At 42.5% G+C, this 12,936-nt stretch overlaps 1 protein-coding gene across 2 annotated transcripts in view; it reads left to right on the plus strand.

Moving 5' to 3' along the window:
* Positions 1 to 2,402: 2,402 nt before the first annotated feature.
* Positions 2,403 to 12,936, plus strand: part of LOC128689151 (uncharacterized) — a 37,683-nt gene continuing 27,149 nt past the window's right edge. The window contains exon 1 of one of the 2 annotated variants that reach the window (XM_070087364.1): positions 2,403 to 2,492. In XM_070087364.1, the coding sequence (XP_069943465.1) occupies positions 2,490 to 2,492 (3 nt within the window). In that variant the 5' untranslated portion in view covers positions 2,403 to 2,489. Of the gene's footprint in view, positions 2,493 to 2,558; positions 2,873 to 12,936 lie in introns of those variants that run through there. The other variant, XM_070087365.1, reaches the window with a different exon arrangement.

Genomic DNA, 12,936 nt, shown 5'->3' on the forward strand with positions numbered 1-12,936 from the left:
AGTTTACAGTCTTGTTAAGAAAAAGACGTAAATATTAATGAGGACTTAGATACAGGAAGAATAATTAAACTTCCTTATTAATGTGACATTTCCATGATTTTGAACTAAATGTATATGGTAAATTTATTGTACAAAGTATTAAGTTACATTAACTACAAAAGAGAAGATAAAGTATTGTATTTAAATACTTTAATAAATTTGAATATTATTCTATGGAGTTTCCCAGTTGAAATTATTTCCCCTAGACTCTAAAACTTTAAATAACTCGGATCCAAAAATCTTGTTGCATAAGAAATAAATGATAACAGGCCACATTCTGAAGTTCTTTAAAAAAAATCTTATTCGCAACAAGTAGGTAGTGGTAAAGTTGCTCCTAAACTTGCTAAAGTTCTTGCCAATATAGATTATCCAGTTCCACATGATAGTAAATCTCTTCAACGTTTCCTACGCATGATAGGATTTCAAAGAAGATTCTGTAAGAATTTTTTAGATATTGTAGCTCCTCTTACCTCTCTTACCAGTCACAAAGTTCCCTTTAATTGGACCCCAGAATGTCAAGGTGCTTTTGACAAAGCAAAACGATTATTGTGTACTGCACCCATTCTTTTGGCTCCAGACTTTTCCAAACCTTTCTCATTACAGGTTGATACTTGTGAGTTGGGGCAGTACTGTTGCAAAACGGGGACGAGGAGCTGCAGCCTGTAGCCTCCTTTTCTGCCAAGCTCCAGCCGCATCAAAGGGCTTACTCTACCATTGAAAAAGAAGCCCTCGCTCTGGTACTGGCTTTGGAGCACTTTGATGTTTACGTGGGCCAGACTTCGCAGGTGGTCACTGTCTATAGTGACCACAACCCTCTAGTATATCTCCAAGCCATGAAGAACCACAATAGGAAGCTCATGAGGTGGAGTCTACGACTGCAACCCTATTCTGTTAAAATCTTACATATTGCCGGCAAAGAAAATATGTTGGCAGACTCTTTAGAGTCTTTAGAGTCTAACAATATTATTATACATTATAATTATAATTATATATTAGGTTAGGATGTGTTAGGTTACTTGTGGTAACCCCTTCCAATCGTTTTTTTTTTTTTATCCCCTGGTGTGGAGTTTTTTTTAGTGAGGGGATGCGGGCTACCGTTCACCCGTGTTTTGGACCTGTCTGCTGTCTCGCTCTGAGTTTAGGGTTTGGCTTTTTGTCACGAGAAAAGTTGAGCTCTATCTAAGAGTTGGATGGTTGAGAGGAAAGGCGGTCCCATTATTTTGTGTCATGGCGGCACGGTTACCACTAGGAGGTGGAAGCCTAATCCTGAGCCCTCTCGGGATGGGGGTGTGGCATGCAAAGAGTACGTAACCTTTATTCGGCGCATGTACACACCCTCATTTACAGGCTTTCTCCCCCAACCAGCGAACCAGGGGACTAAGGGTTGGCGATTGGGCCCCGTCGTTCAACCAGTACCCAGGTTCCAGCCAATGAGAAGATGGTTTTGGCAATCGCAGAGGTTATGTGGATACCACTCTCCTGTCTGCCCTTGTCATTCCCATTCTAGAGCTGGTTGAAGCACGGTCTGCTCTCTAGTGGCTTCTATTCTGCCTTGCTTACCGTGGAGTGCACTAATACCTATTGTTGTACATAGTGTATAGTGTACATACTCCTGTTCTAAATTGGTGAAGGATAATTTAAGTCCAAAGTTTTTCTGCTGTGTTTATTTTGCTCCCTTTACACCCAGGATAACAGGCCTTTGGGACTCCTGGGTTGTAATACATGGTGCAGCCTAGTGTCTCTAAAATCCCACCTGGCTCTAAGGTACAACTAATATTGGTAAATATAATAAATTGTTGCTTAGTTGTGCCCCCTTCAAATTATGTGGATGAAATATATCAGGAATGTACCTGTGAACCTCGTCCTCATAATTTCCCATTGTTGTTATTAATATTATTATTGATGTTGTTCCTGTTATTATTTTTAACTCAGTCTTCCATCAAGATATAACTGATGTATAATCACCGGACCTGGATTCCTGGAACTATCGCTGCACCTCTTTGGCACGAGAAACAAACTGTAAAGGGTAAATGCATTTAATGTCCAGTGTAATGGGGAACACATCACTTCAGTATCTTTAATGAAATATTTGGGAATTCCCCTTGACCCAAGTATGTCAGGAAAATTAATAGTGAACAATGTAGTAAAAGAAGCGTATGCCAGACTTAATCATCTAAACCCATAAGGGTTATACAATGCCTGGGAAATGGGAAGTGATCAGGTTTGACTCTTGGAAGAAGAGTCTTTGTTAACATCAAGGAAAATAAGAAGAGCTAGAAAGAAAGCTGGAGAGAAGACGATAAATAATAAAAGATCACGAGGCACTGGCTACATACAAGTAGCGAGCACACTCTTCCTGTAGTGCCAGAGTCTCCCAGTGAGACTTGTGCCTCGTGGCATCTTCCTTGATCCTCACCAACCTCTATAATACTCTCATCATTCTAACTTTCATGGTAATGATTATTTTAATTTTCTTACTTGAAAACCTTTGTGCAGTCGTCGCTTCAGAGATAAAACAAAACAAGAGAAGTGTTTTTGAACCTCGTGAGGAGCTGACCCCGGGGCCAGCCTTGCCTAGTGTCTCTGATGGATCATCGTTCAGTCAACTCAGACTAACACTGCCTCCTCTTGTTGGTCTGGTTGCTCCTCATTCCTAGTGTCCTATAATCCAGCTGGCCTAGCTGTGTCGCGTAATTCAGGAGGCTTATCTGTTCCTTATATCTTGTGTTATATAATCCAGTAGGCCAGGAATCTCGTCCCCTCACTCTACTTCAGTTAGACCTAGCTGCAACTCTTCACCATGGACTAAGATATTACTAGCGGCTCTCAACAGGTACGTTTGTACATTCTGTAAATTAGTCTAAGTCATAAAATTTTATGAAAACAAGCGACTTTTCTGAATCCGATCTTATCACATCGGTTCCAACCTTCAGTTAGCTCTATTGGCAAAATAATTTCAACAGGATAATCGCCAAGCAACGCTACTCCAGACCTGGTCCTTAACATCTAGATGGTATCTTCGGTTAGGTAAGACTCGTCAGGAAACAGGACAATTTTACCAGCTGTGGGTCTTAGTCATATGATGACCCGCCACTAGACTAAAGCCTTTCATTGGCTTACCCATCCTTCCATTAATGAAAAATTAAGATTGTTATTTTTCCAGACAGTGGTGAGAGAAACTGTTTAACCTGACCATTACATTTCTTAACTATTATAATAAACATTAGTAATTTAAATTGACGCCTCATTCACTTCAAAGCATAAAACATCATAGCATCAGAAAACTCATGAATAGTATAGTATTTTCTTAGAGCTGGGAAAATCACTAAAATATATACCAAGGCTCTCAAACCTGCACTATGAATCTAAGATATAAACAACGGCTTCCAGCTCTACGCCAAGGCTCCAGCATAAACATTAATACTCGAAGCCTCGTACCATAGCTCGAAAACTCACAGTAAGGCTCTCAGACATACACGAAAGGAAAATAAAAATTCGAGGGGGAAATAAGGTGTGGTATGGAGTGTACTGTACCCCAGGTGGCTGTGCGAGAAAACAAGAGCAAAAATAAAACAAGGGATGGCGCGTTCAGCTGCTTAAGTCAGATATTAGCTTTCATGAGTTTAATATGTAGGTCGAACATGTTGTGTAGCCTGCTGTGAGGCTTGGTCCGTAGGATGAGTGTGTTGGTCCGTAGGATGAGTGTGTTGGTCTGTAGGATGAGTGTGTTGGTCAGTAGGATAAGTGTGTTGGTCTGTAGGATGAGTGTGTTGGTCTGTAGGATGAGTGTGTTGGTCTGTAGGATGAGTGTGTTGGTCTGTAGAATGAGTGTGTTGGTCTGTAGGACGAGTGTCTTGGTCTGTAAGATGTGTTCGTCTGTAGGATGAGTATGTTACTCTGTAGGATGAGTGTGTTGGTCTGTAGGATGAGTGTGTTGGTCTGTAGGATGAGTGTGTTGGTCAGTAGGATAAGTGTGTTGGTCTGTAGGATGAGTGTGTTGGTCTGTAGGATGAGTGTGTTGGTCTGAAGGATGAGTGTGTTGGTCTGTAGGATGAGTGTGTTGGTCTGTAGGATGAGTGTGTAGGTCAGTAGGATGAGTGTGTTGGTCAGTAGGATGAGTGTGTTGGTCTGTAGGATGAGTGTCTTGGTCTGTAAGATGTGTTCGTCTGTAGGATGAGTATGTTACTCTGTAGGATGAGTGTGTTGGTCTGCAGGATGAGTGTGTTGGTCTGTAGGATGAGAGTGTTGGTCTGTAGGATGAGTGTGTTTGTCTGCAGGACGAGTGTGTTCGTCTGTAGGATGAGTGTGTTGGTCTGTAGGATGAGTGTGGTGGTCTGTAGGATGAGTGTGTTGGTCTGCAGGATGAGTGTATTGGTCTGTAGGATGAGTGTGTTGGTCTGTAGGATGAGTGCGTTGTCTGTAGGATGAGTGTGTTCGTCTGTAAGATTAGTGTGTTCGCCTGCAGGATGAGTATGTTGGTTTGTAGGATGAGTGTGTTGGTCTGTAGGATGAGTGTGTTAGTCTGTAGGATGAGTGTGTTGGTCTGTAGGATAAGTGTGTAGGTCTGTAAGATGTGTTGGTCTGTAGGAGGAGTGTGTTAGTCTGTAGGATGAGTGTGTTGGTCTGAAGGATAAGTGTGTTTGTCTGTAGGATGAGTGTCTTGGTCTGTAAGATGTGTTGGTCTGTAGGATGAGTATGTTAGTCTGTAGGACGAGTGTGTTGGTCTACAGGGTGAGTGTGTTGCTCTGTAAGATGTATTGGTCTGTAGGATGAGTATGTTACTTTGTAGGATGAGTGTGTTGGACTGTATGATTAGTGTGTTGGTCTGTAGGATGAGTGTGTTGGACTGTAGGATGAGTGTATTGGTCTGTAGGATGAGTGTGTTGGTCTGTAGGATGAGTGTGTAGGTCTGTAATATGTGTTGGTCTGTAGGATGAGTATGTTGGTCTGTAGGATGAGTGTGTTGGTCTGTAGGATGAGTGTGTTGGTCTGTAGGATGAGTGTATTCGTCTGCAGGATGAGTGTGTTGGTCTGCAGGATGAGTGTGTTGGTCTGTAGGATGAGTGTGTTGGTCTGTAGGATGAGTGTGTTGGTCTGTAGCATGAGTGTGTTAGTATGCAGGATGAGTGTGTTGGTATGCAGGATGAGTGTGTTGGTCTGTAGGATGACTGTGTTGGTCTGTATAATGAGTGTGTTGGACTGTAGGATGAGTGTGTTGGTCTGTAAGATGAGTATGTTGGTCTGCAGGATGAGTGTATTGGTCTGTAGGATGAGTGTGTTGGTATGCAGGATGAGTGTGTATCTCTGTAAGATGTGTTGGTCTGTAGGATGAGTATGTTAGTATGTACGATGAGTGTGTTGGTCTGTAGGATGAGTGTGTTGGTCTTTAGGATGAGTGTGTTGGTCTGTAGTATATGTGTGTTGGTCTGTAGGATGAGTGTGTTGGTCTGTAGGATGAGTGTGTTGGTCTGTAGGATGAGTGTGTTGGTCTGTAGGATGTGTGTGTTGGTATGCAGGATGAGTGTGTTGGTCTTTAGGATGAGTGTGTTGGTCTGTAGGAGGAGTGTGTTAGTCTGTAGGATGAGTGTGTTGGTCTGTAGGATGAGTGTGTTGGTCTGTAGGATGAGTGTGTTGGTTTGTAGGATGAGTATGTTAGTATGTAGGATGAGTGTGTAGGTCTGTAAGATGTGTTGGTCTGTAGGATGAGTATGTTAGTATGTAGGATGAGTGTGTTGGTCTGTAGGATGAGTGTGTTGATCTGCAGGATGAGTGTATTTGTCTGTAGGATGAGTGTGTTGGTCTGTAGGATGAGTGTGTTGTCTGTAGGATGAGTGTGTTGGTCTGAAAGATGAGTGTGTTCGTCTGCAGGATGAGTATGTTGGTCTGTAGGATGAGTGTGTTGGTCTGTAGGATGAGTGTGTTAGTCTGTAGGATGAGTGTGTTGGTCTGTAGGATGAGTGTGTAGGTCTGTAAGATGTGTTGGTCTGTAGGATGAGTGTGTTAGTCTGTAGGATGAGTGTGTTGGTCTGAAGGATGAGTGTGTTGGTCTGTAGGATGAGTGTCTTGGTCTGTAAGATGTGATGGTCTGTAGGATGAGTATGTTAGTCTGTAGGACGAGTGTGTTGGTCTGCAGGATGAGTGTGTTGGTTTGTAGGATGAGTGTGTTGGTCTGTAAGATGTGTTGGTCTGTAGGATAAGTATGTTACTTTGTAGGATGAGTGTGTTGGACTGTATGATTAGTGTGTTGGTCTGTAGGATGAGTGTGTTGGACTGTAGGATGAGTGTGTTGGTCTGTAGGATGAGTGTGTTGGTCTGTAGGATGAGTGTGTTAGTCTGTAGGATGAGTGTGTTGGTCTGTAGGATGAGTGTGTTGGTCTGTAGGATGAGTGTGTTGGTCTGTAGGATGAGTGTGTAGGTCTGTAATATGTGTTGGTCTGCCGGATGAGTATGTTATTCTGTAGGATGAGTGTGCTGGTCTGTAGGATGAGTGTCTTGGTCTGTAAGATGTGTTGGTCTGTAGGATGAGTATTTTAGTCTGTAGGATGAGTGTGTTGGTCTGTAGGATGAGTGTGTTGGTCTGTAGGATGAGTGTGTTGGTCTGTAGGATGAGTGTGTTGGTTTGTAGGATGAGTGTGTTGGTCTGTAGCATGAGTGTGTTGGTATGCAGGATTGGTGTGTTGGTCTTTAGGATGAGTGCGTTGGTCTGTAGGATGAGTGTGTTTGTCTGTAGGATGGGTGTGTTGGACTGTAGGATGAGTGTGTTGGTCTGTAAGATGAGTGTGTTGGTCTGCAGGATGAGTGTATTGGTCTGTAGGATGAGTGTGTTGGTCTGTAGGAGGAGTGTGTTAGTCTGTAGGATGAGTGTGTTGGTCTGTAGGATGAGTGTGTTGGTCTGCAGGATGAGTGTGTAGGTCTGTAAGATGTGTTGGTCTGTAGGATGAGTATGTTAGTATGTAGGATGAGTGTGTTGGTCTGTAGGATGAGTGTGTTGGTTTGTAGGATAAGTGTGTTGGTCTGTAAGATGTGTTGGTCTGTAGGATGAGTATGTTACTTTGTAGGATGAGTGTGTTGGACTGTAGGATTAGTGTGTTGGTCTGTTGGATGAGTGTGTTGGTCTGTAGGATGAGTGTGTTGGTCTGTAGGATGAGTGTGTTGGTCTGTAGGATGAGTGTGTTGGTATGCAGGATGAGTGTGTATCTCTGTAAGATGTGTTGGTCTGTAGGATGAGTATGTTAGTATGTACGATGAGTGTGTTGGTCTGTAGGATGAGTGTGTTGGTCTTTAGGATGAGTGTGTTGGTCTGTAGTATATGTGTGTTGGTCTGTAGGATGAGTGTGTTGGTCTGTAGGATGAGTGTGTTGGTCTGTAGGATGAGTGTGTTGGTCTGTAGGATGTGTGTGTTGGTATGCAGGATGAGTGTGTTGGTCTTTAGGATGAGTGTGTTGGTCTGTAGGAGGAGTGTGTTAGTCTGTAGGATGAGTGTGTTGGTCTGTAGGATGAGTGTGTTGGTCTGTAGGATGAGTGTATTGGTTTGTAGGATGTGTGTGTTGGTATGCAGGATGAGTGTGTAGGTCTGTAAGATGTGTTGGTCTGTAGGATGAGTATGTTAGTATGTAGGATGAGTGTGTTGGTCTGTAGGATGAGTGTGTTGATCTGCAGGATGAGTGTATTTGTCTGTAGGATGAGTGTGTTGGTCTGTAGGATGAGTGTGTTGTCTGTAGGATGAGTGTGTTGGTCTGAAAGATGAGTGTGTTCGTCTGCAGGATGAGTATGTTGGTCTGTAGGATGAGTGTGTTGGTCTGTAGGATGAGTGTGTAAGTCTGTAGGATGAGTGTGTTGGTCTGTAGGATGAGTGTGTAGGTCTGTAAGATGTGTTGGTCTGTAGGATGAGTGTGTTAGTCTGTAGGATGAGTGTGTTGGTCTGAAGGATGAGTGTGTTGGTCTGTAGGATGAGTGTCTTGGTCTGTAAGATGTGATGGTCTGTAGGATGAGTATGTTAGTCTGTAGGAAGAGTGTGTTGGTCTGCAGGATGAGTGTGTTGGTTTGTAGGATGAGTGTGTTGGTCTGTAAGATGTGTTGGTCTGTAGGATAAGTATGTTACTTTGTAGGATGAGTGTGTTGGACTGTATGATTAGTGTGTTGGTCTGTAGGATGAGTGTGTTGGACTGTAGGATGAGTGTGTTGGTCTGTAGGATGAGTGTGTTGGTCTGTAGGATGAGTGTGTTAGTCTGTAGGATGAGTGTGTTGGTCTGTAGGATGAGTGTGTTGGTCTGTAGGATGAGTGTGTTGGTCTGGAGGATGAGTGTGTAGGTCTGTAATATGTGTTGGTCTGCAGGATGAGTATGTTAGTCTGTAGGATGAGTGTGCTGGTCTGTAGGATGAGTGTCTTGGTCTGTAAGATGTGTTGGTCTGTAGGATGAGTATTTTAGTCTGTAGGATGAGTGTTTTGGTCTGTAGGATGAGTGTGTTGGTCTGTAGGATGAGTGTGTTGGTCTGTAGGATGAGTGTGTTGGTTTGTAGGATGAGTGTGTTGGTCTGTAGGATGAGTGTGTTGGTATGCAGGATGAGTGTGTTGGTCTTTAGGATGAATGCGTTGGTCTGTAGGATGAGTGTGTTGGTCTGTAAGATGAGTGTGTTGGTCTGCAGGATGAGTGTATTGGTCTGTAGGATGAGTGTGTTGGTCTGTAGGAGGAGTGTGTTAGTCTGTAGGATGAGTGTGTTGGTCTGTAGGATGAATGTGTTGGTCTGCAGGATGAGTGTGTAGGTCTGTAAGATGTGTTGGTCTGTAGGATGAGTATGTTAGTATGTAGGATGTGTGTGTTGGTCTGTAGGATGAGTGTGTTGGTTTGTAGGATAAGTGTGTTGGTCTGTAAGATGTGTTGGTCTGTAGGATGAGTATGTTACTTTGTAGGATGAGTGTGTTGGACTGTAGGATTAGTGTGTTGGTCTGTAGGATGAGTGTGTTGGTCTGTAGGATGAGTGTGTTGGTCTGTAGGATGAGTGTGTTGGTCTTTAGAATGAGTGTGTTGGTCTGTAGGATGAGTGTGTTGGTCTGTAAGTTGAGCGTGTTGTCTGTAGGATGAGTGTGTTGGCCTGAGTGTGTTGGTTTGTAGGATGAGCATGTTGGTCTTTAGGATGAGTGCTTTGTATTGTTTGGGATACTTTGGAGATATGACGGTTGGAGTAATACACAATTGGCCATTTGGTAACACTTATATTGGCAGAGTCGTGAGGGGAGGGAGACCAGCCTACCTGTCGTGCCTACGTCTGCGGTCTTAGTGGGAGCGGTGCCTCTGGTATGCCACTCACATAGGCATGGCTTGATGACGCCACAAGATAACCAGAGAGCCTAACTCAACAGGGATCTTATATGTAATATAGCTAGTACTCACTACATATACTACACAAGTACATTACATAGGAATTCCCTAACACTACTGACATAACGGTCATGTTACGTATATCGTCTTGACATACAATGCAACTCTGCAGACTGAACAGGCAGGTGGCTCTTGGCTAGTTCTATACAATAGTAAACACATATATAACTTAGAACTAATCACAGAAATGGTAATAGGATGTAATCGATTGAATAGATAACATAGGAATGGATGTTACTGTAATGGATGGTAGTGTAATGCATTACAAATTATGGTAACAAATCACAGTACAATAAAAGAGATGGAAATGATCAACCAATCTGTATTCATGTGATCTACGGATTCTGAGGAAGAATATATGTGTACAAAGAAGAAAATGTTTAACAGAAAAGGCAGACTTGGTGCACTCAAATCTACACTGTTAAAACTCAGAATTTGGATGGAACGTGAACACACACACAAAAAATCTTGAATCTTAATAAGATGATATTTTAGCAGACAATAGAAATACATTTTAAACTGTATTATTCATCTATACAGGTTATTTACATTTAACCCCCAACTCTGCTAGTGTGAGATTTACATATGCTGAATGGTTATCATCTCTGTGAAGATCAAACTCTGCTGCAATGGCTAATGCATGCCATGGTTGAGGCAGATCTGAATTGGTATTTACAAATGATTCCTGAGGATTTCTCAATACTTGTCGTGTACGTAGGGAATAACGACATTCAGATTGATCGTCTGACTGAGTATTAGAGGTAGAGAGTACAGAGTCAGGAGGATCGTCAGAGTCTGTCACATTAGTCTGAGTTGGAACATCGTTATCATCACATACTAACTTCATATGATCTAAATGCGATTCTTTATACTGACCAGTACTAATTTCTCTAACCTTATACTTACTGCCATTGATATGTTCAACTACATGATAAGGACCAACAAACTTTTGATCGAGGTCAGGCATTGCAGGTGTTTTGTTAAAGTTAGTCAGCATAACTCTCAAACCTACTTTAATTAATTTTGGTCGGCTTTGGTCGAGTATTAGTGTCTCTTGTAAATTCTGCTGATGATTTATGAAGTGTTTCACGGATTCTTTTAAAAACACTTTGAGCTAAGCTGGTACGAGTTGCTATGAAATCATCAGGGCTGTAATTTGGTTTCGGGTTAGAATGCAGCAACTCATAAGGCAAACGCTTATCATCACCGTACAATGCATAATGTGGAGTGTCACCTATAGAAGCATTGTAAGCAGAATTTATAGCACATTGAACATCAGATATAATGTCATCTCAAGTTTCAATATTGGGATTGATAGTGGCTCTCAAGACATTAAGTACTTTCTTATTAGTTCGTTCTTCTAACCCATTGCTGACAGGATGATGAGGAACAATGATTCATTTAGAGATTTTGTACAAAGTACACAAATTTTCAAAAATCTCATTACAGAATTCACCTCCATTATCTGTTAATAGGGACTTAGGAGTGGTATGGCTGAAAATTATACGTTCTTTAAATGTTTTAGCTCCTGTCTCTGCAGTCTTATCTGCAACAGGAACTAACTCAAAATATCTGGTGAAATGATTTACCATTACACACAGATGTTTGTTGCCCTGGAGGGAACATTGGAAATTAGTCAACAGATCTTGAGCAACTCTTTCCCATCATTTGCTAGTAGTTGGATACACCTGGATTGAGCCTAGCAAACGGTCAAACAAAATTTCCGCCAGCTCGTAGAAGATTATCTCCGTATATCGCCGTAATCGTCAGAATTACGAGCCCACGCTTCCACCAATTATTGCTTGGGGTACCTTGCAGATATGACGGTTGGAGTAATACACAATTGGTCAGTTGGTAACACTTATATTGACAGAGACGTGAGGTGTGGAGAAATTTTCTCCAGGAGGGGGGTATCAGCCCCCTTCAGCCCTTTCAGCCCTGAGGGGCCAAGCCCTCTCAGCCCTGAGGGGCCACTCAGAAGGGGCGAGCGTCTTGTTTACTGCTAGAGTGAGTAATTGATCACAGATGCTATGCCACGTAGTCAAGTGACCTCTGCTCCTTGCAGCGGTGTTGCAAAGTGTATTTTTATAAGAGACAATACATTCTTACTTTAGCAGGACAATTAAGGAAAATCCTGCTCCCACTTTATTACCATAGTAAAGATAGTGTACATTGTTGTCTATGATTAAGACAGCAAGAAACAAACATTCTGCTTTGCTTCATCGAGGAGGTGACAAGGATGCAAGGTACTAGGTCAGCGTTTTTTTTTTGTGCTGGGGGCAGTGACGGCATGGAGCGCTGTGGCGTCGGGCAGACTATCTTTGACTCTATGGAGAGTGACACTGACGCCAGGATACTGATCTGTGCGTTAGTGTGAGCAAAGTGTCTCTAACACAAACACTTCAGAGAAGTGTGATCAGCTTCTCTTGTGATACATTGTGAACAATAAAGACAAATCTTGTGGAACATAGTGTACCAGTGTGCGTTTCCTAGACAATGGAAGACGTGGACATCCAAGGACACTTCAGCTTCTATCAAGTCACCGATACCCGTCGAAGGTGTTGAGAACACCATAGCTCACGTTACAAAGAGCAAGGTATGTTACGAATTTCTTGTAGATCGGGGGATTGCGCAATTCTTGAGTCACAAGGAGTTTGTAATCAACCTATAATCGGCAGTAAGGTGTGGACTTTTGAGTCCAAACAAGTAGGTATTTCGTCAGCCATCATCGAATGAAATATGCTGACATAACACCCCCTAGGGGTAATTTATACTTACAAATGGTATCTCTTGACAGCCCACTGTTGTGATGGTTTCGACAGCTTCTAGACCTCGTCTGCAGGGGCGGCTGTGTAGACGAATTGCTGTCATTTATCAGCTAAGTGTTCATTATATATAGTTATAATAAACACAGCAGGTAAGGCCAAAATTCTCAACATGAGGGGAGGGAGACCAGCCTACCTGTCGAGTCTAAGTCTGCGGTCTTAGTGGGAGCGGTGCCTCTGGTATGACACTCACATAGGCATGGCTTGATGACGTCACAAGATAGCCAGAGAGCCTAACTCAACAGGGATCTTATATATAAAATAGCTAGTACTCACAACATATACTACACAAGTACATTACATAGGAATTCAGTAACACTTCTGACAGTTGGACTGATTGTGTTGGTCTGTAGGATGTGTGTGATGGTTTGTAGGATGAGTATGTTGGTCTGTAGGATGTGTGTGATGGTTTGTAGGATGAGTATGTTGGTCTGTAGGATGTGTGTGATGGTTTGTAGGATGAGTATGTTGGTCTGTAGGTTGTGTGTGATGGTTTGTAGAATGAGTATGTTGGTCTGTAGGATGTGTGTGATGGTTTGTAGAATGAGTATGTTGGTCTGTAGGATGTGTGTGATGGTTTGTAGAATGAGTATGTTGGTCTGTAGGATGTGTGTGATGGTTTGTAGAATGAGTATGTTGGTCTGTAGGATGTGTGTGATGGTTTGTAGAATGAGTATGTTGGTCTATAGAAT

The sequence above is a fragment of the Cherax quadricarinatus genome, chromosome 21, assembly GCF_038502225.1.
Source record: "Cherax quadricarinatus isolate ZL_2023a chromosome 21, ASM3850222v1, whole genome shotgun sequence".
Taxonomy (NCBI): domain Eukaryota; kingdom Metazoa; phylum Arthropoda; class Malacostraca; order Decapoda; family Parastacidae; genus Cherax; species Cherax quadricarinatus.